The sequence below is a fragment of the Fusarium vanettenii genome (genome assembly GCF_000151355.1).
Source record: "Fusarium vanettenii 77-13-4 chromosome 12 genomic scaffold NECHAsca_29_chr12_4_0, whole genome shotgun sequence".
NCBI lineage: Eukaryota > Fungi > Ascomycota > Sordariomycetes > Hypocreales > Nectriaceae > Fusarium > Fusarium vanettenii.
Genome location: NW_003315856.1, coordinates 244,523 through 263,961, shown reverse-complemented (window position 1 = coordinate 263,961; position 19,439 = coordinate 244,523). Strand labels below are relative to the sequence as shown.

General features: G+C 50.5%; 10 protein-coding genes across 10 annotated transcripts; 4 read left to right on the top strand and 6 right to left on the bottom strand.

The window, feature by feature from the left end:
* Positions 1-2: 2 nt before the first annotated feature.
* NECHADRAFT_97663 (uncharacterized protein) lies at positions 3-1,499 on the top strand (the record flags this gene model as incomplete). Its single annotated transcript, XM_003043353.1, has 4 exons — positions 3-70; positions 125-877; positions 935-936; positions 991-1,499. The coding sequence occupies 4 exons, from the start codon at positions 3-5 to the stop codon at positions 1,497-1,499; spliced, it is 1,332 nt and encodes a 443-aa protein (XP_003043399.1).
* Positions 1,500-2,579: 1,080 nt separating this feature from the next.
* Positions 2,580-5,430, top strand: NECHADRAFT_87471 (uncharacterized protein; the record flags this gene model as incomplete). Its single annotated transcript, XM_003043352.1, has 5 exons — positions 2,580-2,728; positions 2,779-4,024; positions 4,076-4,345; positions 4,400-4,541; positions 4,592-5,430. 5 exons carry the CDS (start codon positions 2,580-2,582, stop codon positions 5,428-5,430), a joined length of 2,646 nt encoding a protein of 881 aa, XP_003043398.1.
* Positions 5,431-6,054: 624 nt separating this feature from the next.
* Positions 6,055-6,875, top strand: NECHADRAFT_87470 (uncharacterized protein; the record flags this gene model as incomplete). The annotated part of the gene is made up of 4 exons (XM_003043351.1): positions 6,055-6,177; positions 6,238-6,476; positions 6,529-6,646; positions 6,702-6,875. The coding sequence occupies 4 exons, from the start codon at positions 6,055-6,057 to the stop codon at positions 6,873-6,875; spliced, it is 654 nt and encodes a 217-aa protein (XP_003043397.1).
* Positions 6,876-7,230: 355 nt separating this feature from the next.
* NECHADRAFT_87469 (uncharacterized protein) lies at positions 7,231-9,067 on the bottom strand (the record flags this gene model as incomplete). Its single annotated transcript, XM_003043251.1, has 6 exons — positions 7,231-7,256; positions 7,458-8,238; positions 8,299-8,417; positions 8,469-8,709; positions 8,759-8,809; positions 8,843-9,067. The coding sequence occupies 6 exons, from the start codon at positions 9,065-9,067 to the stop codon at positions 7,231-7,233; spliced, it is 1,443 nt and encodes a 480-aa protein (XP_003043297.1).
* A 568-nt stretch (positions 9,068-9,635) lies between these two features.
* On the bottom strand, positions 9,636-10,090 carry NECHADRAFT_87468 (uncharacterized protein; the record flags this gene model as incomplete). Its single annotated transcript, XM_003043250.1, has 3 exons — positions 9,636-9,788; positions 9,855-9,965; positions 10,025-10,090. 3 exons carry the CDS (start codon positions 10,088-10,090, stop codon positions 9,636-9,638), a joined length of 330 nt encoding a protein of 109 aa, XP_003043296.1.
* A 630-nt stretch (positions 10,091-10,720) lies between these two features.
* Positions 10,721-12,379, bottom strand: NECHADRAFT_53532 (uncharacterized protein; the record flags this gene model as incomplete). The annotated part of the gene is made up of 5 exons (XM_003043249.1): positions 10,721-10,890; positions 10,940-11,016; positions 11,074-11,693; positions 11,746-12,119; positions 12,178-12,379. 5 exons carry the CDS (start codon positions 12,377-12,379, stop codon positions 10,721-10,723), a joined length of 1,443 nt encoding a protein of 480 aa, XP_003043295.1.
* Positions 12,380-12,980: 601 nt separating this feature from the next.
* Positions 12,981-14,740, bottom strand: NECHADRAFT_53495 (uncharacterized protein; the record flags this gene model as incomplete). The annotated part of the gene is made up of 3 exons (XM_003043248.1): positions 12,981-14,140; positions 14,177-14,364; positions 14,421-14,740. 3 exons carry the CDS (start codon positions 14,738-14,740, stop codon positions 12,981-12,983), a joined length of 1,668 nt encoding a protein of 555 aa, XP_003043294.1.
* Positions 14,741-15,144: 404 nt separating this feature from the next.
* NECHADRAFT_53393 (uncharacterized protein) lies at positions 15,145-17,125 on the bottom strand (the record flags this gene model as incomplete). The annotated part of the gene is made up of 5 exons (XM_003043247.1): positions 15,145-15,691; positions 15,743-16,137; positions 16,190-16,425; positions 16,476-16,889; positions 16,945-17,125. The coding sequence occupies 5 exons, from the start codon at positions 17,123-17,125 to the stop codon at positions 15,145-15,147; spliced, it is 1,773 nt and encodes a 590-aa protein (XP_003043293.1).
* A 343-nt stretch (positions 17,126-17,468) lies between these two features.
* On the top strand, positions 17,469-17,975 carry NECHADRAFT_87464 (uncharacterized protein; the record flags this gene model as incomplete). Its single annotated transcript, XM_003043350.1, has 2 exons — positions 17,469-17,846; positions 17,898-17,975. The coding sequence occupies 2 exons, from the start codon at positions 17,469-17,471 to the stop codon at positions 17,973-17,975; spliced, it is 456 nt and encodes a 151-aa protein (XP_003043396.1).
* A 388-nt stretch (positions 17,976-18,363) lies between these two features.
* Positions 18,364-19,330, bottom strand: NECHADRAFT_87463 (uncharacterized protein; the record flags this gene model as incomplete). The annotated part of the gene is made up of 3 exons (XM_003043246.1): positions 18,364-19,074; positions 19,125-19,255; positions 19,306-19,330. The coding sequence occupies 3 exons, from the start codon at positions 19,328-19,330 to the stop codon at positions 18,364-18,366; spliced, it is 867 nt and encodes a 288-aa protein (XP_003043292.1).
* Between the last annotated feature and the right edge of the window lie 109 nt (positions 19,331-19,439).

Genomic DNA, 19,439 nt, shown 5'->3' with positions numbered 1-19,439 from the left:
AAATGCCTGTCACCAACTTTGTAACCCCAGAGAAGTACACGTACCTCAACGGCTTTAGGTCGTTTCACGAGTAAGTCATATCCTGTAAATGATGCTTGATGATTACTAATTAGACTATCGCTAGATCTGAAGCCATCAAGGGTGCGTTGCCGATCGGCGCCAACTCTCCCCAGAAGCCGCCTTATGGCTTGTACGCTGAGAAGCTCTCTGGGACGGCCTTTACGGCTCCCCGCCATGAGAATCAACAGTCATGGCTGTACAGAATTCTTCCTTCAGCCGCGCACTCGTCTTTTGAGCGCTTTGACAAAGTCACTGAGCCATTGATCAACGGTAAACTGGACTTTGTGCCAAACCAGCTACGATGGGATCCCTTTGAGATTGACGACCAGGTCGACTGGGTTCGAGGCTTGAAGCTCGTCTCTGGTGCTGGGGATCCTACTATCAAGGTCGGTCTGGGTATCTATATCTTTGCTGCTGGACGTGACATGGACGCCAACACGGCCATGTACTCGTCTGACGGAGAGATGCTCGTGGTAGCCCAGCATGGAGTATTAGATATCCAAACTGAGCTGGGTCGGCTGCTTGTTCGTCCAAACGAGATTGCTATCCTTCCTCGTGGTATCAAGTACCGCGTGACGTTGCCAGCAGGCCCTGTAAGAGGGTATATCCTTGAGTTGTATCAAGGACATTTTACCCTGCCAGAGCTGGGCCCAATTGGGTCGAACTGTCTGGCGAACCCCAGAGACTTTCAGATCCCCACGGCGTCATTTGATGAAGATACAAACACGACTTGGACCATCATCAACAAGTACAACAGCCAACTATATGTGGCTAAACAGGGCCATACCCCGTTTGACGTGGTGGCGTGGCATGGAAAGTGAGTTGTCCCCTGCGATGAAACGCTTTACGTGACCCAGAGCTAACAGATGTGTAGTTGTAAGTGACTTAATAACGAACCCTAGCTAAGAGGGAAAGCTGACCATCATATAGTTTACCCGTACAAGTATGATCTTGGTCGCTTCTCTGTCATCGGAAGCATTTCCTTTGACCACCCTGATCCGTCCATCTACACCGTCTTGACCGGTCCATCCGACCATCCCGGCACCGCCGTAGCAGACTTTGTCATCTTTCCGCCTCGCTGGCTAGTCCAAGAAGATACATTCAGACCCCCATGGTATCACCGCAACACCATGTCCGAGTTCATGGGCCTCATCTGCGGTGAATACGATGCCAAGACAGGCGGAGGCTTCCAACCAGCTGGAGCCAGTCTTCACAACGTCATGTCTGCCCATGGACCTGATGCCGACAGCTTTGAAAGGGCGAGCAATGCCGAGCTGAAGCCACAGAAGATTGGGGAGGGCAGCATGGCGTTCATGTTTGAGAGTAGCCTGATGTTGGGTCTTACGGAGTGGGGACTGAGGACATGTCAGAAGGTTCAGGCCGAGTATAGTGAGCATAGTTGGTCAGGGCTGAAGCCGCATTTTAAGAGGCCGTCTTGAGGTGGTCGTGCATGGCGACAGGACTGAATGAGAGCGTTTTATTGTGGGTTTTTTGCTGTTCTCTAATATCTATCCCAGTCGAATGAATGCGTTGCTGGCCATGAGAAATGCCCCTGTCTCGATGATGAAGGGTGAAAGCATTGGCCAATGTCTGGATCCTCAACTTGGACTTCAAAAGCCTATTGTCCAAATTGACGCCGACAAAGAAATAACCCTGGCAATGTTAACATCTCAGTTGCTCCCTGGTCACGCCTTGGCTGACCAAGACCCAACCTGGGCGACATGATGATGCAAAAATGCCGTTAAAGCCTCAATCTGGCAATTCCTGGATCAGGAAGTTCATTTTACAGACGTATTTTGCCCCCATTGATCGATCTGCCGGGATCAATGTCATCACGAGATCCTATCGCCTGGAGAAAAGTTGAGCCCTCGGAATGACTTCCGAACGCCGAGGATGGCTAGACTCGGGACTTGGCAACTCCCCGAGTCGCCCGTGTCTCGGAAGTTGTCGCATTTTCGACCATGGGTGTTGGCAATTTGGTGGACTTGACTTACTACAAATGGAGTTAGCCGATTGCCACAGGTAACAAACGGCTTGGTCAATTGTGAGTGTCTGTCTTCAAGAAAGACATGTTGACAGTGTGTACGAGGGCGGGAAAACGTCAGGATGGACGCAGAAAAGCGTCCGAGTATTTGTAATGGCGGCTTGAGCGACAAACATCCGGCCAACCGTCCAACACCTCAACCAACGGCTTCCATCTCTCCCCGTCCTCTGGATGAAGCCATCCAATAGCGGGAACCTTATTGACGATCTCGACCTCGTAGCGTTGCCCACATTCCGGGGTAGTGGCTGCACTCCACACGGGGTTCGCGGAGAACGAAACGCGGGGTAGAGAGGCAGGGGACAAGAGGAAAGGGATGGGTAAGCTCGCACGCATCAAGCCGAGTTCCGCTGGTGATTCTACCGTTGCAACGGCTTGCCGGATGTTTGAAGCTGAGAGAGGGACATGCAGCAGCTCTTGTATCAAGCCTTCTTACTCCAAAGCAAACCCTCACGCATAACCTTCTCCGTTGTTAAGAATGACCCCACGAACTTCACAGGCAGATTTCTTGTGCGAGACGTGCAATCTGCCGTTTCAGCGCAGGGAGCATTACCAACGCCATCTGCGCACTCACACAAAGGAGAAGCCGTTCTCATGTTCTGAATGCGGGCAAAGCTTCGGCCGAGTGTGAGTTTGCCTTGACTTCATTTTTGCCGTATACTGACGAGACCTTCCAGGGACTCGCTTGCTCGTCACCATACAGCCCTCCATCTGAGTGCAGACCGCCAGGAAAATCGTGACCGCCAGAATGACCGTCGTCGCGTGTCTCAGGCCTGCAAACCCTGCAGCGCTTCCAAAGTGAGGTGTGACGGAGAGCGACCATGTCAACGATGCCGGCGTCAAGATAATGAGTGCTACTACGAGCCCTCCGCGAAGCGCAAGATGTCAGAAGCTGGCTCAGACAAGACAATAGCCAAGCGGTACAGGAACAACAACACCAATTCGAATGCCGCCACCTCAATTGCCACCCACTCGCCGCTATCACCGCCCGCGACTGTTCACGATAATTCCTATGAGATCACGCAGTCGGATATGCATGTCTCGCCTATCCAGGCGCAGTATGCTGAACCGCCTAAGGTCGACGATCTCACCATTGAAGTCCAGCCTATCGATCCGCTTCTCGAAATGCCGACGAGTTCAGCGCCCGAGTATCCTGTGAATACCATGGCTCAACCGGAGATGCATTTTGGGGGGAATGACATGTTTCTTGACTTTGATCCGACGAAAAACATGCCCACACCCTCATTGCTCTTCGGTGATGCTTTTGAGCCGACGAGTTGGCTCAACTATGGCACCGAGCAAGAATTTACACCATTCTTCCTTCAAAATGAGCCTTCGATCGATGCCATCAACGAACTCTGGCTCGATCAAGCAGGACTCAGGATGCAACAGCCTACTGTCCTGGCAAATCCGACTCCCACCTCCATGATCGATCAATCGGCTGTGGCAGAGCTGTACAGCCGCAGTCACTCACCCGCTCTTGACAGAGACGCTGTCGAACCGAGACAATACCACCCTGTCAACATAGAAGTTGACGCCCAACTTTCATTCCCCGATCTGTCCCATCTGACGGCAGAGGAGATCGACCAGGAGAATCTCGCCCATGTAGAGGAGGTACCCGAAGAAGTCAGCAAAAAGGCAGCTCAAGCGGCTCTGGAGATGCAGAATAGCGCCAGCTATCCTCGGTTCAGACACATCGCCATCCCGCCTGCTCCGGTGCTGAATGCCTGGGTACAGCTGTACTTTGAGTTCTTCCATCCGGTGTTGCCGATTTTGCACAAGTCGACATTTTCTGCGTCAAAGAGACACTGGCTGCTTATTTTCACGGTGGCCGCTCTCGGTGCTCATTTCTCTGGCATTAAAGGGGCGTATGAATGCTCCAGGGCGATGCACGAATTCAGCCGTCGACAAGCTGCTATCATGGTAAGCGACAGCAAAAGACTCGATTCCACGGTCATGCTGACGTAGTTCCAGTGCGAGAACCAAAACTCCAACGGAAGAGAGCTCTGGATGGCGCAGACTATTCTTCTCAACCACATCGGCATCATGTACGGTGGAGAGCGAAGGTCTCTCGAGATCGCCGAGTTCTTGCAAGCTCTTCCCGTAACCCTCGGACGTCGAAAAAGGCTGTTCACAAACATGTTTCCGATGGAAAAGTTTGCTCAGCTGCAGCTGCCGAGGACGCAAAAGTGGCAAATCTGGCTTCTTGATGAAGAACGAAGGAGAGCGGGATTCGCAGTCTGGGTTAGTCGAGTTGACCTGCCTCTCTCTCAGCATGTCATGCTAATAACGTCCCAGCTTATTGACTCGGCTTTTGATGCCCACTTTGACCTTAGCCGTTTGATGAGGCTGTCTGAGCTGCAAATTTCCTTGCCGCAGCCGGATGATCGTTGGGGTGCCTCAACTGCCCAAAGCTGGGCAAGTTTCCCTTCTATGCTCGGTGAGTTTTCTGCAAGCTTCTATTGACTTGAAACAACGCTGATTGTGCAGAAAACAATGGCTCTGGTGGACTCCCAACCATGGAGCGAGTTGTCGCCGACGACACCTGGAAATCTGTCTGGTCAAAGACCAACACCCTCGGTAAACAAGTCATACTCCAGCATCTGTCAGACGTCATAAAAGATCAGAGCTCAAGCCAGTTTGGTGTACCGGGATTTTCCTACCACGATAAGCTATTAGCAGCAAACGTTCTCAACGAGCTCTTGACCTTGACCGAGAACGAGCAGATCGAGCAGTCCATAGACGAGGTCAAGGCCGCGACAACCCACCAAATCATGGCTCTGAGCGCTTTGATGACCCACAACACGCCCACTGCAAACTTGCTTCCCACTGTTGTGCGGTGCATCTACGGCAAAGTGGATGATACAGAGTGGTCGCAGATCGGAGAGCGGTGGAAGAGTTCCTCAAGCCAAGGGAGGCTGGGATGCTTCTATGCAGCGAGGATCCTCCATGGCGTACGATCAAGTCACTGCACACACTTTGGCACACCCGTCAGCCTTCTCAGAGCTGTGCTGGTTCTGTGGCTTTACTCCGCGCTATCTGAGCGCTCTCAGGAAGGGTTCTTGTATCCGCGGCCGGCACCGGCTGTGGTACTGGGGCCGAAGCCACTGGAGGGCATGGACAATAACAGTTGGATTGGTATTGGGTGGAGCCGAGTCAAGCTGCCGGGAATCGGGAACCTGCTCTGTGCTGAGGGACGGGGCAAATTGTTGGACGATGGGGTTACGCTGATGAAGTCGTTGAAGGGATGGGGTATTAGTTCTACGTATTCGCAGATTCTCATGAGGCTTCGAGCGAGTGATGCTTCTGCGTTTGAGAAGGCTAGGTAGAGAAGGTTGAAAGCTTTGGTAGGGCTTGGTCCATGACGAACGCATGAGGCTCAAACTCAAGCGATTTAATCTGATAACTCTACTCTGACGCTTACCCCTGGCCAAGATCATGTTGACGTATGCAAACAAAACGCGGCTTATTGAGGTAGAGTCCGAGTGCTTGACTTGGTGTCTATTAGATCGTGAAGAATGCCTTCTTTGATCTAAACATGACTTCACCGCACAGTGGGAATAGTGAATCTGAAGCGGTGATACGCTCATCTCATTGATGCAGTAGAAGAAACGTATGAGCGAGGGTTTATGATCCAAATATGCCACTATTCACAAAGCACCTCATGCCGAGTGGGAGGCATGGATACCTGTGGGATACCGAATGCCCAGGATAACAATAGCCGACCTCGAACCCCTTTCCGAGATTGCACATGCCGGCTCGGAACCACCGGCTCCACGACTTTCCGACCAAAACACCACATCCGGGGCTCACGTGCCCATAATAAACGTGAGGGAATAGAATCGATTAGCTTCTAGGTATATCTACAGTTTAGTGCCTCTAATTGAGCCTGTATCTGTTCTGCTTTATATGCATCACGCAGTAATACGAGATTCGCTACAGTTCTTTTCGCTATGACTCCCACAGTTTACGGAAACCTTCCTTCTACCAGAGCTCGCAGAGTCTTGTTGCTTCTCGAGGAGCTGGGAGTTGAGTATGACTTGAAAACTTTGGACTTTGCCAAGGCAGAGCATCGGGTTAGTTCATTTGAAGAATGGTGGCTTGGTTAAAAACTGAAGGCTCACGCATAATCACAGAGCCCAACTTATGTCGAAGAACATCATCCGTTTGCAAAGGTGCCGGCATATGAAGATGGTGATCTGAAGATCTTTGAGTCGCGAGCCATTTGCCGATATCTCGTCAACAAGCACTCCTCCCCTCTTGGCCCACCATCCAGCCCTGAAGCGTTAGCAGCATTCGAGCAGGCTGCTAGTGTCGAGTACGCGTATTTTGAGCCCAGTGTCTCAACTCTTAGCTTTGAGCTCATCTTCAAGAAGTATGCTGCCATTCTCCTAGACTTCTAACATGAACTCACTAACGTGGCCAAGGGTGCTATCGCTGGGAGAGACGGATCAGGGAATTGTTGCTCAACACAAGGCTCAGCTTGTCCAAGTTCTTGACTACTACGAGAAAATCCTGGAGAAGCAGGATTATCTTGCTGGCCAGGTTCGAAATTCCCAATCTCGGTGTTAGACATCAGAACTAACTCGGCAATTTACAGAACTATAGCTTGGTGGACCTGTTCCATATTCCTTGGATTGGCTTCATCACATACCGTCTGCAGCTCCCAGAGCTGATTGACTCGCGAAAGAACGTGACTGCATGGTGGCAGCGAGTCAGTGGCCGTAAGGCGTCAAAGATTATTGCGGAAAGGCTGGCCCAGTTGCAGCACTAGACGAATCTCTGAAGAAATTCTCGCAGCCAAGATTCGAGTAAATAGAGTTACTAGATAGAACAGGACAATCCTGCTTCAAGAAAAAGGCCAAACCTTCTAGTTTATACCTATGGTGCCCTATATAGTAGATGACTCAAAGCGTTCGGCCAGGGATTTCCCTCCAAGGATTTGTTAAGTGTCCTTAGCGATGATGTAACCATTCTATGGTGACAATGTAATCTAAGGATTTAATTTTTAGGCAGGTTCCAGTGTTAAAACTGCCATGAATCAGGTGAGCTCTTGTGAATAAATGGCGAAGTTTTGGGGCCACACTAAACGTGGGTACGGTGCTGAAAAGGAAGCTCATAGCCTCATGCTACAACACAATTTGATTGACTGAAACTATAAAAGGTAAGGTAGAATAATTACTAAATTTTCCCATTGTCTTCATTACCTCACTCTGGTCAACCTAACATTGATATGCTTCTGACGAACAAACCAAGCGTTACACGTCTCCCACTCCTTCTCAGGCTCATCCAACTCGATCTATTGCACAATGCGGTTAGCTAGAACTTGCACAGGTAAAAATGTGGAAACGTATACTTGCCTTAAAGAGGTAAAGAAGAGTCGGCATGGCCTTGTAAATCTCCAGCAAGCTAATGTTCTTGCCAATGCAAGTACGAGATCCAGCACCAAACGTGAACGTGGCACCAAGCATCTCAGCTTTTCGGGAATCATATTGTTGCTTAGTCTCATTTGCAACCTGGAGCCATCTCTCTGGTATAAAAGAGTCCAAGTCCTCGCCAAAGATGGGAGAGTGGTGCATGACCCAAGGGTTGATCCCTACCACAGCTCCGGCAGGGAGGAAAGGTCCGTCTGGCAGCTGGAGACCACCCTCAGGCACGATCCTTTCCAAGAGCAAGCCCACAGCGGGATGAAGGCGAAGAGCCTCCTTGATGACGGCGTCAAGGTATGGTAGCTCTTGACTCTCCTTCCAGGTCACTGGGATAGAGAACTTGCCCTCGCTGTGTGCGTGTTCAATCTCCTTGCACACCTTGTCCATGATAACAGGATTCTTCAACAGGTAGTAAAGCACTGCTCGGAGTGAGATTGCAGTCGTGTCGGAGCCAGCATTGACATTACTAAGGGTGTACGAAAAGACCTGTCGATCAGTGACGACTTGCGGATGCGTCACCTTGGCGTCAAGAAAACGAGTCAAAAAATCACGCCGTAGAGGCTTCTCGGACTTTGTATCACCACGTTCTAGTCGTTCGTCCAGGCATTCGCGGGCAAACTTGGCAATGGCTCCAGTCGCGCTGCCGCCCATCAAGCGCCTGATGGGGTTTTTGACGATGAGATGGTCCAGCCAGGGCATCTGTCCGACCTGAAGGGCTGTTAGTTGAAGGGCAAAGACATATATCAGACAGGCGCCTTTTTCACTTACCATGCCGGCATAATCCAGATTTCTCTCAAGCGAGAGCATGATGTTGCTGATATCCTTTCCTTGCTCCAAAAAGCCGAGAGGCTTGCCAAAGGTGAGCTCTCCGATGACATCGAAGGCATCTAGAAAGACATTTCAGCTTCTGGTCTCTTGAACTAAAGGGATTTTCATACAGTACTGCAGCCAAATGGCCATATCGCAGACCCGACCATCTCTAGCAAACTCATCGAGTCTACCAATCATGGTGTGGATAGTCTTGTCCACAAAGACCTCAAACTCGGTCAATGTGCTCATGGAGTAAGCCGACGAGATTGGACGCTTGATTCTGGCGTGAAAGTCTTCATCCAGTGTCGTGAAGAGAGTTTGCGTGGGATTCCCGTTGAAGAGCTGCTGCTGCGGCTCGTAGAATTTGGTCTGAGAAACAGTCAATCAACGATTCGACATCAAGACATGCAGCACTCACCTTTGTGTACCCTTTGTTGACTCCGTAGATGACCTTCAACGCGTCCAAATTCTGGACGCTTACCAAGTTGGGCCCAAGACGTACGTACTGCCCATACTTTTGGTGCAGCTTGAGATGTGTCTCCTCCGCCTTTCCTCTCGCTACATCAATGAACCTCCATAGGTTAGAGAACCTGGCGAGGAACGGCCCAGGAACTTCAGAGACGCCTCGAGTGAAGTAGTTGCGGGTAAGGTGCACTAGTACAAGAACGACGGCTATGACTGGGAGGTGTTCCCGAATGAGACCTGTGATCTCTGTAATGATCGCCATGGTGTCGTGTATACTCAATGCTAGACTGACCTGTTTCATTCAAAAAGTCCCATGTCAGACAGGTCTCTTTTCTATAGATCAGAGCAATCTACTTTCCCCGCACGATCGAACCCATCCCTGCGAATAGGTAGCCTCGGGTTTGATCTCTCTTACAAATCTCTGCCGTGGAGCCGAGTGTCAATACGTTCATCTGTACCCCGCGCCATTCCGACATTCCGACGCTATACCCGGTTCAAGTGCCGGTTGCTGATCATGTTTCTCGCTATTCGGCATCGAAGCGTCAGGGTGCTGGGAATTAATGACATTCTGGATTTCTTGTGACACCTTGTATGAGTAGGTGGTACCTCAAACTGTCTCGGCCAAGTGTCTCTTCCCATGAGGCTTCATTGCCCCTTCCTGTTGAAGCTGTTGGGTTTAAAAGTGCGAGACTGTGAGTATAGCTCGGGCTTAAGTACGAATAGGGGTTTGAACAAGTGTATCTGAATGGCGCTATTCTATTGTCGCGTGTTTCTAATCAGGCTCTACTTGCATCCACAAACATGTCCCATAATAAGTCGCCGATAGATGCTTAGTCGTTCCGGGGAAGGTCAATTATCTGAACCTTCTCTACCATAGGGCCCAGCTCATCCACGACAGCGAGGTGGACGGGGTCCTTGAGTGCGTAGTAGTCCCTGTCTTCGGTCCCCGCAAATTGGATGACGAATGCATGAGTGATTCCTCCCTATTCTTACCATGTCAGTTATGTGACTGAAGAGCTGCGATAATCAGAATGAAGGGTTTTTCGTACCTGAAGTCCCTCGGGGGAGTTGTCTGCGCCGCCTTGGATTGACTGGATGTACGGTTTCTTGGACTCTTGACGGAGACAGCCGTCTTTCAACGCCAAGATCTTGGATGAGACCTAGGTCCAACCTTGTAAGCCATGGAAAACCGTAGAGACTTAGAATGGTGACTATGTACCTTGTCAATGGCATCATCGGTGACATCAGACTTGAACTGAAACTGAACAACACGGTTGATGCCCATCTTGTCGGCTTGGAAGCTTGGAGGTTTGTTGAGGTGTAAAAGTTGCAAAAAGAAGGCCCGGTTCGCGACAAAATTTGATGGGGATGGCTTCTTTATCGTGTAAAGAACATGAAGGCAAAAAGACTCATTACCGTGGTCAGCTCTGATAAATAAACCCGCCTCGAGACCATGTCTGTCTTCGGAACGGTCCCGGCGGTGGTGGAGCTTCCCCGCGACGGTCGTTGACGTGGAGCCGAGCGGCTTGGCCAAGCATGACCAACTCATGGGGTTAGAGTGCGGGGTGAGACTGGGGCAGACTGGAGCAGGACTTTGACTGGATCTCTCCTTGGAAAGGAGTGGGTTCCTGGTTGGAATGGCGATGGCTGGTCTGGGAGTGGCTGGTTGCTGGGTTTGGCTCGCTCAATTGGCGACAAGTAGGAGAGCATCCATCTTTGGCTGCGGTGTCTTTCACCTCTGTGCTCTAACTACACTATAATCACCCTACAAAGGCACTTGGTTCGATATCATGAAAAACAAGAACTTAATTACTGTGCTGGCCATCAATGTGCCTCCTGCTATGTGCCTGGTCCTATGGTATCTGATATGTCCTGCTACCTAATGCCAAGACCTTGCATTCTCCAAGGCTATCGCTTACAGCTTGATGAGGCACTTGTGCGCCTTCGGAGCAATCAACGTGTAATTCTCCAGATCCATATCATCTTCCGTCAGAGACGGATGCACTGTCGCGCCTCGAAATTTCCGAAAGAAGGCAGCCGTCGTCAACCGGAGCTCCATGTACGCAAGATGGATGCCAACACAAACTATAGTCATCAGTAAGAAGTGGCTTAATCTTCACAAATGTTCGCTTACTTCGAGGCCCTCCTCCGAAAGGAATAAAAGACCCTTGCATCTCGGGCGTAGCATTCAGCCAGCGGTCGGGGTTGAACCTTGGGATTGTGTCAACCAATCGGTTTTTTTGGAAGAGAATACAAGAGTCAGCTTACATATCCGGGTTTGGGAATATTTCAGGCCGCCGGTGCAGAGAATATGCTTGAGTAAGAACTGTCGCCGTGTCTGGGATCAAGTATCCTCCAACCTCCCAACCGCCACGTGGAACATCTCGCGAGTGTGAACCAGAGGCAGCACCGTACATCCTTAAAGACTCCTGAACGACAGCGTTTAGGTAATTCAGCTTGGAAATGTCAGAGTCTTTGAAGTTTCCAGGGAGTCTTCCAATCTCCGCTTCGAGTCTGTTCCGAATCGCTGGATCCTTGAGGACCGACCATACCAGGTAAGTCAGTGTGTTTGACGTCGTGTCAGTTCCGGTTACCATGAGTTCCGCGGCCTCTTCTTCCATCTCAACATCTGTCAAGGCGTTCTCCTTATCCTTCGGGTTCATGATCTTGTCAAAGAAGAATGGCGTGATCAGCGTTCCGGCCTGCTGGGCGAGTTTTAAGCGTCGAATGGACTCTCTCCCGTAGCTCATGATGCGTTGAAATCTGGCAGTGACCTGTCGGATCTGGGGAAGTGGAAGCAAGAAGAGCATGTCAAAAAATGGTGCGAGCTCGATCCGTTTGTGAACTGTCGGCATGACAGCCTGGAGATCTTCCACGTACTGACTTCTCTATTAAGGATGTGTTAGCTGAGTCAGTCATATGCGTAGCAATGATACTCACTCTTCCTTGCTCCAGCATTCTAAAGGAGCTGCCAAAAGTCAGGTCACCAATAATATCTGTAGCCATAAAGCTGAACCATTTATGAACATCTGTGTAACCCAGCTTTCTGTTTTCGGTCTCCATCTGGTCCATGGCCAAGTCTACCTTGGCCTGAATAAGCGGTTCAAAGGCTGGCAAGGAGGAGTTGCTCAGAGGATGAGCCAAGAGTCGGCGCCGTCGCGAGTGCTTCCCACGGTCTCTCATGCCAAGCATTCCTGGACCAGTCATATCGTACCAGGCAGACTTGCCAAAGCCGCCGGATACTTTTTGTATGATCCGGACTGCATCGGGGCTATTGATGCCCACTTCATTGGGACTCACCCGAACCACGGTGCCTAGAAAATACATATTTAGTCTTGTACATCAAGGTACGCCTTGCCATGGTCAACTAACCGTAACGCGAAAATAGCGAGTCCAAATATTGTATACGGCGACCCGACAAGGTGTGGTACTTGAGCACCAGGTTTGTCCATCGTGCAACAACCGGTCCCGGGACATCAGATAACGGCCCAAGAAGAGCCACCTTTGCCTTATAAATAACCTTGAAAACTTTAGTCAAGTGGAATGGGAGAGTAGGGAAGAGAATCGCAAGCATCTGCAACCTTGGACATACGTAGAAAGCACACAGGGCTATGCCTATAGCAACGCTATAGCTGAGGAAGAATTGAAGCATCGGCATTGGGACTTATTTTCCCGTATTCTCTCGGCTCCCAGTGGTTACTTTTCGCAAAAGCTCCGGTCAGGTGTTAAACCAAAGTAGTTACGCCGAAAAATGCGATCGACCTGGGAAGAGCATTCCCAGCCTGCTTAATAGAAGATCTCCAGAACCCGTCTCCACACCGGGCATCGGCAAACCCGGCCCCACAGTCTCGGGTCGGCGCCGGGATTCTTACCCTATACCTTCCTCGGAATCCGGGGAATGATGTTTTTTATACAAGAGCAGTAGGTAATGAATGATAGTAAAAGGCTTAGAGGACCCATAACTGACATTTCTGACATATGAGATGTTAACTATTATATTTAAATTAAAAACGTGGATGGTGATGAAAATTACACCAACACGTAAGTACGCAAACTAGCCATTGAGTTCAGTGCGGAATGAAGAGTCCTCTGGTGATCGTAGCACTTTGGGCTTCATATAATAGCCCCCTACCTATAAGAAATGAGCCTCGAAATCATTGACCAGGCCTCGACACTTAAGCATCTAACGTGTAAAACCTCAAGACCAACTGCTCCCCAACCGGCCTCGCTGTATAGGCGTCCTCTTGCTCAATTCCATCGTCATTAACAATAGTTGTCCGGAAATTGGCGTAGATAGCAGCAAGAATGACCTTCATCTCATTCAGAGCAAAGTTGGAGCCAACGCACATGCGGCCTCCACTCCCGAAAGCCCAGAATTGCCGATGCATCTCACGATGACTCGTCTCCATATCCGTACCATCTTGGGGCAACCACCGCTCCGGCTTCCATGACTCGGGCTGCGGGAAAACCTTTGGATCACGATGAAGACTGTAAGCCATCGATGCGATTCTTACGCCCCCGGGGATGTGATAGCCTGCTATGTTGCAGCCCTCCTTGGGCGTGTCGCGTGGTTGGGGTCCAGGTATAGGCGCATGCAGGCGAAGAGTTTCCATGACGATTGCGTTCAAAAGTGGCAGTGCATCCAGGGCCTTAAGATCTGGTAGGCTTGGGCCGGACTTTGTATCCTCGAATTCGTGAGCCTCGACTGTAGATGGCCGACCAAGCTTGAGTGAGGAACCGATGGAGATGATTTCAGAACGAAGTTGTTCTTGTAGATCCGGAGATTTTGAAAGATGCCATGTTGCATATGTGAGAACCATCCCCGTAGTCTCATGACCTGCCAGTGAGTGATCCATAAGCTCAGAGGCTACAGCAAGCTCCCGCTCGCAAATACTCGTTCTGTACAGGATGCTCTTCTCTCCATTCGTTCGGAGCTCGCGGTCGATCCCATACTGCAGGGCATTGAACACAACAGCCTCTTCACATGGTTCCGCGCTGGCCTTTCCCTGCTGCGATCGGCCTTGCGTAGTATCTTGCTCTGCTTTCTTGGTCACTCCTTGGCAGAGATTCAAGTTCCATTGGCAGAGTTTGGCATTTGACTCATCCACCCATTTCGGGTAGAGTCTGAGCCAGGGGAGCCAACGCACACAAGCCGCGGTCAGGTTGGGTACCTCTTGCGTCCAGAATGGATAGTTGGCGCGAGCAAGGTACATCTCCTGCCAAGACTGACGGTATTGCTCGTCTTGAATGAAGTCTGTGCCATTCGAGAGGCCAAAGAGATATGCAGTTATGACATCCATAGCAAGGGCGAGGAAAAGACCAAAAACTTCGACATCTGCATGAGCTGCAGTTGCGACGTTCTCTGAGCTACTGGACACCAACTTGTCTTTGGATGAGTGTTCCGAGAGCGCCGGCAGGAGCCGTTGAAAGACAATGTGAGACATCTGAGCCTTGCTCGCTTGCGACGACTGAAGGTATGACTTGGAATAGACATTTGCTACCATGCGTTTCCGGGCCGAGTGATGTTTGGACGAGCCCGTAGAAAACATATTGGGGACGCTATGAGTCAAGTCAGATTGTCTGCTACGAACAGAAGTCCTATTGATGCTACTCACCCGTAATTTGAAAAGACGCTGTACCAAAAGCCCTTTTCGAAACCTCCTTGGTATATGACTCGCATGCCCTCGACGCCGTCGACGCTCACTTCCGCAGGCCCAATTCTAACAACAGGGCCGAGTGTGATATGCGCCTCGTGCAAGGATCTGTTCTCTCGCCTGTATAAACGGGCCGCCAGAATCCAGATGGAACTGAAATGACATGTCCAATGTGCTGCTGGCAGCTTTCGTAGAGGGGAGATAAAGGCCGGGTGCAAGACATGGTGATAGAGCAGTAACAAGGCCAGGGCCCCGATTGCCGTCGGGATGACGAGGCCCATGTTGAAGTGTCGTTTGTGAATGCAACTTGGTAACGGACAAACTTAGGAGAAGATCTGAAAGTTGCAGGATCTCAAGACATCTGGCGGGGTTAAATGCGCCCTCTTCGGACGTCACGATGAGGGGTTGGCGTGGGGCTTGACATTTTGACAAGGTGACAGGGCGTAAAGAGGCGTCGAGGCGCCGCTAATTATCAGTTATCTGCGGGCTTGGCTCTGTAAGAGGATGGCGATGATAAGAATTGTGTCGCAGATAAAGGTGCAGTCTCCAAGGATTATGCAGAACTTCGGAAGGTAAAATGGTGCGCGAGACAACTCGATTCTAACACATAGAATTCTATGATGCTTCTAATACGAGTATGAATCTCTTGAAGGAACAATTGGTCTTGTGGTGCTATGCTGGCTGTCTATTTACTGCCGTTGATAACCGGGAGGGTCAACCAACTCGCTTCCCCACCAACATGCACAGTATTCAGCCCATCAAAGGCCTTGGGGCTTCTATCATCCTCGTGATCGTGAGAGAAATTACCCACGCCCTGAGTATCATGGCCTGCAATCTCCAGAACCAGAGTCTCTTCAGGTTCCAAGACAACGTTTGTTGGCCAGACCTCGACATCAACCTCGTACTTCTGGTTCTCCTCCACAGGCTGAACCTCGCTCTCGTAGTAATTACGATAAGGCAGGAAACTCTTGTGGAACTCGTTTTCTGTATCCACTTTGCGGAGAGAAACGCGGAGCCAACCCTTGACGATGGGGACGGGGTCTCCCATTGTGCCCGTGTAGAACACCTCGTTGCCTTCCTTATTTAGCTTACGGAGAGTGACGAAGAGGTCGATGTCTGATGGTGGAGGAGAGTCTGGTGACTTGCGCGATGCCGACACAGTCAGGTGGGCGACAATATGGCCAGTGATCTCCAAGCTGGACTGGGTAGTGTACCTGAAAGTGATGGGCTCACTGAGAGCGAATGTCAGTTGTAGATCTTGAGAATTGGATTTGCAGACTCACCCCTTCAGTGCATCATATTGGATGGGTCCAGATTTGGCGGAAGGCGACTTGCTGAGCGAATTCTCTGGCGTCAAGAAGAACTTGGTATACTCAGTTCCAGGCAAGGGCCAGTCTGTCTCGTCCCTGCTGGGGAAACTCCTCTCGCGCTCTGGGTCATCGACACCAGCTTCTCCCTTGCGTAGGCACAGGCGAACTCTCGGTTGTTGCCCCGTCTTCCAACCATCGGCGTCATTGTCCTTGAGGAACGAGTTGAAGAAGGAGAGTTGAAGCTCGGCTGACTCGGGATAATAGAAGGGGAGGTCGTGTCGTCCGACGATGAAGTGGAGGAACTTGTACTTGGAGCTGGCACGCATCCAGCCGAGGACGTTTCCTCGTAGATGTAAAAGAATTCCACCCTTTATACAAGTATTAGATGCAATTCTACTCAGCATGGAAATGAGAGCTTACCCAGTTGGCCACGCTAAGCAGGGGAGTTTCGATCGCTTCCATGTCAAAGTTCCGCGTACGATAGTATTCATCGTCACGGAACTTGTGAACTGCTGTATCTATCGTTTGGTCTCTACGGTTCTTGAGAAGTGTTTCCTCATCGAGATCACCTTCCAGAGTATCCTGACCCCACTTCCGGGCTGCACGGCCAGGCTTGCCATACTGGTTTGGGCTGACGCCGTTGTTCCACCAGAACTCTGCAAGAGTGTTAGTAGAGCTTTGTTGTGACTCAGCTGAATGGACTTACTGATAAATCTATCGGATAGAATGCCACCATGACGGACTCTGTCACGATAGTAGTCGCTCATGCCCTCCCAAGGTATAATAGCAGCCAATCCCTTTGGCTGTCGAGCAGCAACTCGCCACTGAGTTCCAGCATAGTAACTGATACCGAGAAGTCCGACCTTACCAGAAGACCATTCCTGTTCAGCACTCCACTCAACAACGTCAAAGAATGCTTCGCTAGTTCCGCGAGACATGGTGTCGAGAAGACCCGGACTTTGCCCTGCGCCTCTCTCATCAGTTCTCACGACGATGTAACCCTTGCTCGTCCAGAAGGCCGGGTCGGGTGTCTCCCAAGCTGAGTGGGCAGATTTCATCTCGGGATTGACCTGTTCCCAGCTCTTCTTGTAAAAAGAGCCATATGGAACATCCTTGCCATCTGTGCCTGTCAGTAGTCTACTCACACAGAGATGTGGTCAATGACCGTCACTTACAGGGACCGTATGTGGCAATGACAGGATAAGTCTTTGATCCGTAAGGAGCGGCATCCTTGGGTAGAAAGACATTCGCCCGAAGAGTTCCCTTTTCGTATGTCTTGAGAGGAATGTCTACATTCTTCATAAAGACATAGGGAAAGTTGTCCTTGTCGACCTCTAGGAACTTGTTTTCAGCCATGTTGTCGAGTGAAGGTTAATGCTGTCGATGACGTAAATATCGAAAGATGAGTTGATATCTCGTATCAAATTCATTGCTTTGATATGCTATACTTATGCTACAGCCATTATGTTTCGCGGAATTGCCGTTTTCACCAGCTTGAGCTTGCGTGGGCAATGTCGGCTCGGGACCACACTCAGCCGAGGCATCCGTTGACGATGTAAACAAAGATGCTTCAATATCTCAAGCACGTAATCCTTGCTCATTGAGAGGAACGGAAATACCAAATACTGTTCCGATTCTGTCGATTTTCTTTCGTTCATTCGTGATTCACTTACTCACCTAGCTACCATTAGCACGCAACATGGCGACTGAGACAACGACGACTGCCAGCGAGGCTAGACAGCTTCGACTCGACGCAGCTACGAGTAGATTACTCGAAGACTACGAAATCCACCATTCCTCATCACCTGCAAACCGACAGAGAGATGAGGAACCTGGGACAGTGATTGTCGCCGGCAACATTCGACGCGAAGCACAACCAAGCGACTTCGATGCCACTTTGGCTGCCCATCCTCCAGTCCCGTACCCAGTCTCCAATCCCGAATGGTGGCCAGGAAACTTTAGAAATATTCCTGAGTATCGACCGGCGAACCGGAATCTCGACTGGGACGAGCGACGACAGTCGACTTTGTTCACTGTTGTTGGTGGGGTTATGGTCTGGGGATGTTGCTTCATGGCGGTACGTGAAAAAGGACCCGAGCTGATGCCAGTGGTTAACAGTGATTTGTAGAACTGGGCTCAACTTTGGAGGAACACTGCTGGACGAGTCACAAATGTTGGTCTTTCAAAGGTTGGAGGCGAGTGGTAGACTTGGGCCGAAGGAGGGCCTGGGTATGAGAGGAATGTGCTCTTGTGACTGTAGACATCAATATGCGTCCGTGTAAGACGGCTTGAATTCTGCGGGCGAATCTATCATTCAATGCGAATTTTATTATTTTCTTTTCCGTCAGCATGTTCTCCCGCGTTCCACGAACACGACGCGACGCAAATGGCACACGTGTGGAGAGAATGTCAGGATGGCGCCGTCGCTCGCATCACCACGACGAGAAAGAAGTGCCCGTCGAGAAAGACGAAAGAAAATGGGCGAAAAAATTGAATAGAATATTAAACAAAAGTTCTCGCTTCGGCTGCATCAAATGTCACTGTAGATGAGGCTTACACGATGCCCCCCCCGACTTGAATGCACTCTCTGTGACCTAATCCCATGATCCGAGCTGATACTGGCTGTTGCACATGTTGACCAACTCCCAACACTCTCCCATAAACGTATTCGGCCCAACGTCTTCCTCTGTTCCCGCGGCACCAGCAGCAAACATGGTGGCCATGAAGTGATCATCAGTTCCATGGGCCTCCTTGTACCGTGGGTGCTTCATCAGCCTGGTGACGGCTCGTCGCAAGGCGGGGCCAGTGTTTTGTGTGACTGCATCCTCAACAGCCTGTCGGAACTCCAATGCAAAGTCACCTGGGGGAACGGGTTGGGCGAAATTGTCCTTGAAGCGAATCATCCACTGCCAATGATTGCGGTAAAGATTGTGTACCGAGCCTCCGCTGCCGATGATGAGAGTATCCTCAAATCTCAATGGTCGCAACGCAGCTCCAATCTTGAGATGCATGTGGGGGTCGTATCGCGCGTTCATGGAGACAATGGTTGTCGGCAACGGAACGCAGTTTGGGAACATGCGGATAACGATAAGAAATGTGTCGTGGATCCAGTCGAATTTGCGATTGGCTCTGGCGTTGATGCCGGCTGATTGGAGCATGTCGATGACTCGCTGGCCGCCTTCAAGGTCTGGTACCATCTTGTAGGGCATGTATCGTGCTTCTGTGACGCTGCCCACGGGGTCTTTTTGGGCGTTGGGGTTCATGCTGACTTCTACTGTGTCGTAGGGAGCATCCCAGTGAGCGCCCTGTGGACGTTAGTGGATGACCGCTGGTTCAATTGACAAGCTGTGCTCACCATCATGACAATTCTCTTAATACCACGGCGTAGACACTCATTGCCCACTCCTTCCCAAATTTTGGCCGGCTCCGACTCTTCGCCTAGCATCATGGTCGAGCCATGGGCGAAGAGAAACACTGGTGTTGGCGCTGCAATCGCGTGGTTAGCTCGACCTCCAGTAAGCACCGTCGCAGCTCACCTTTCGTTGTTGGTAGGCTTCCCATTCTGACGGTTCTCACTCAAGCTTCAATGGGTAAAGATGATACCGAAATTTCGCCATAGCCCGGAAAGGAAATGATTTTATTCTTCATCAAGCTCCATCGCATCCGCCAA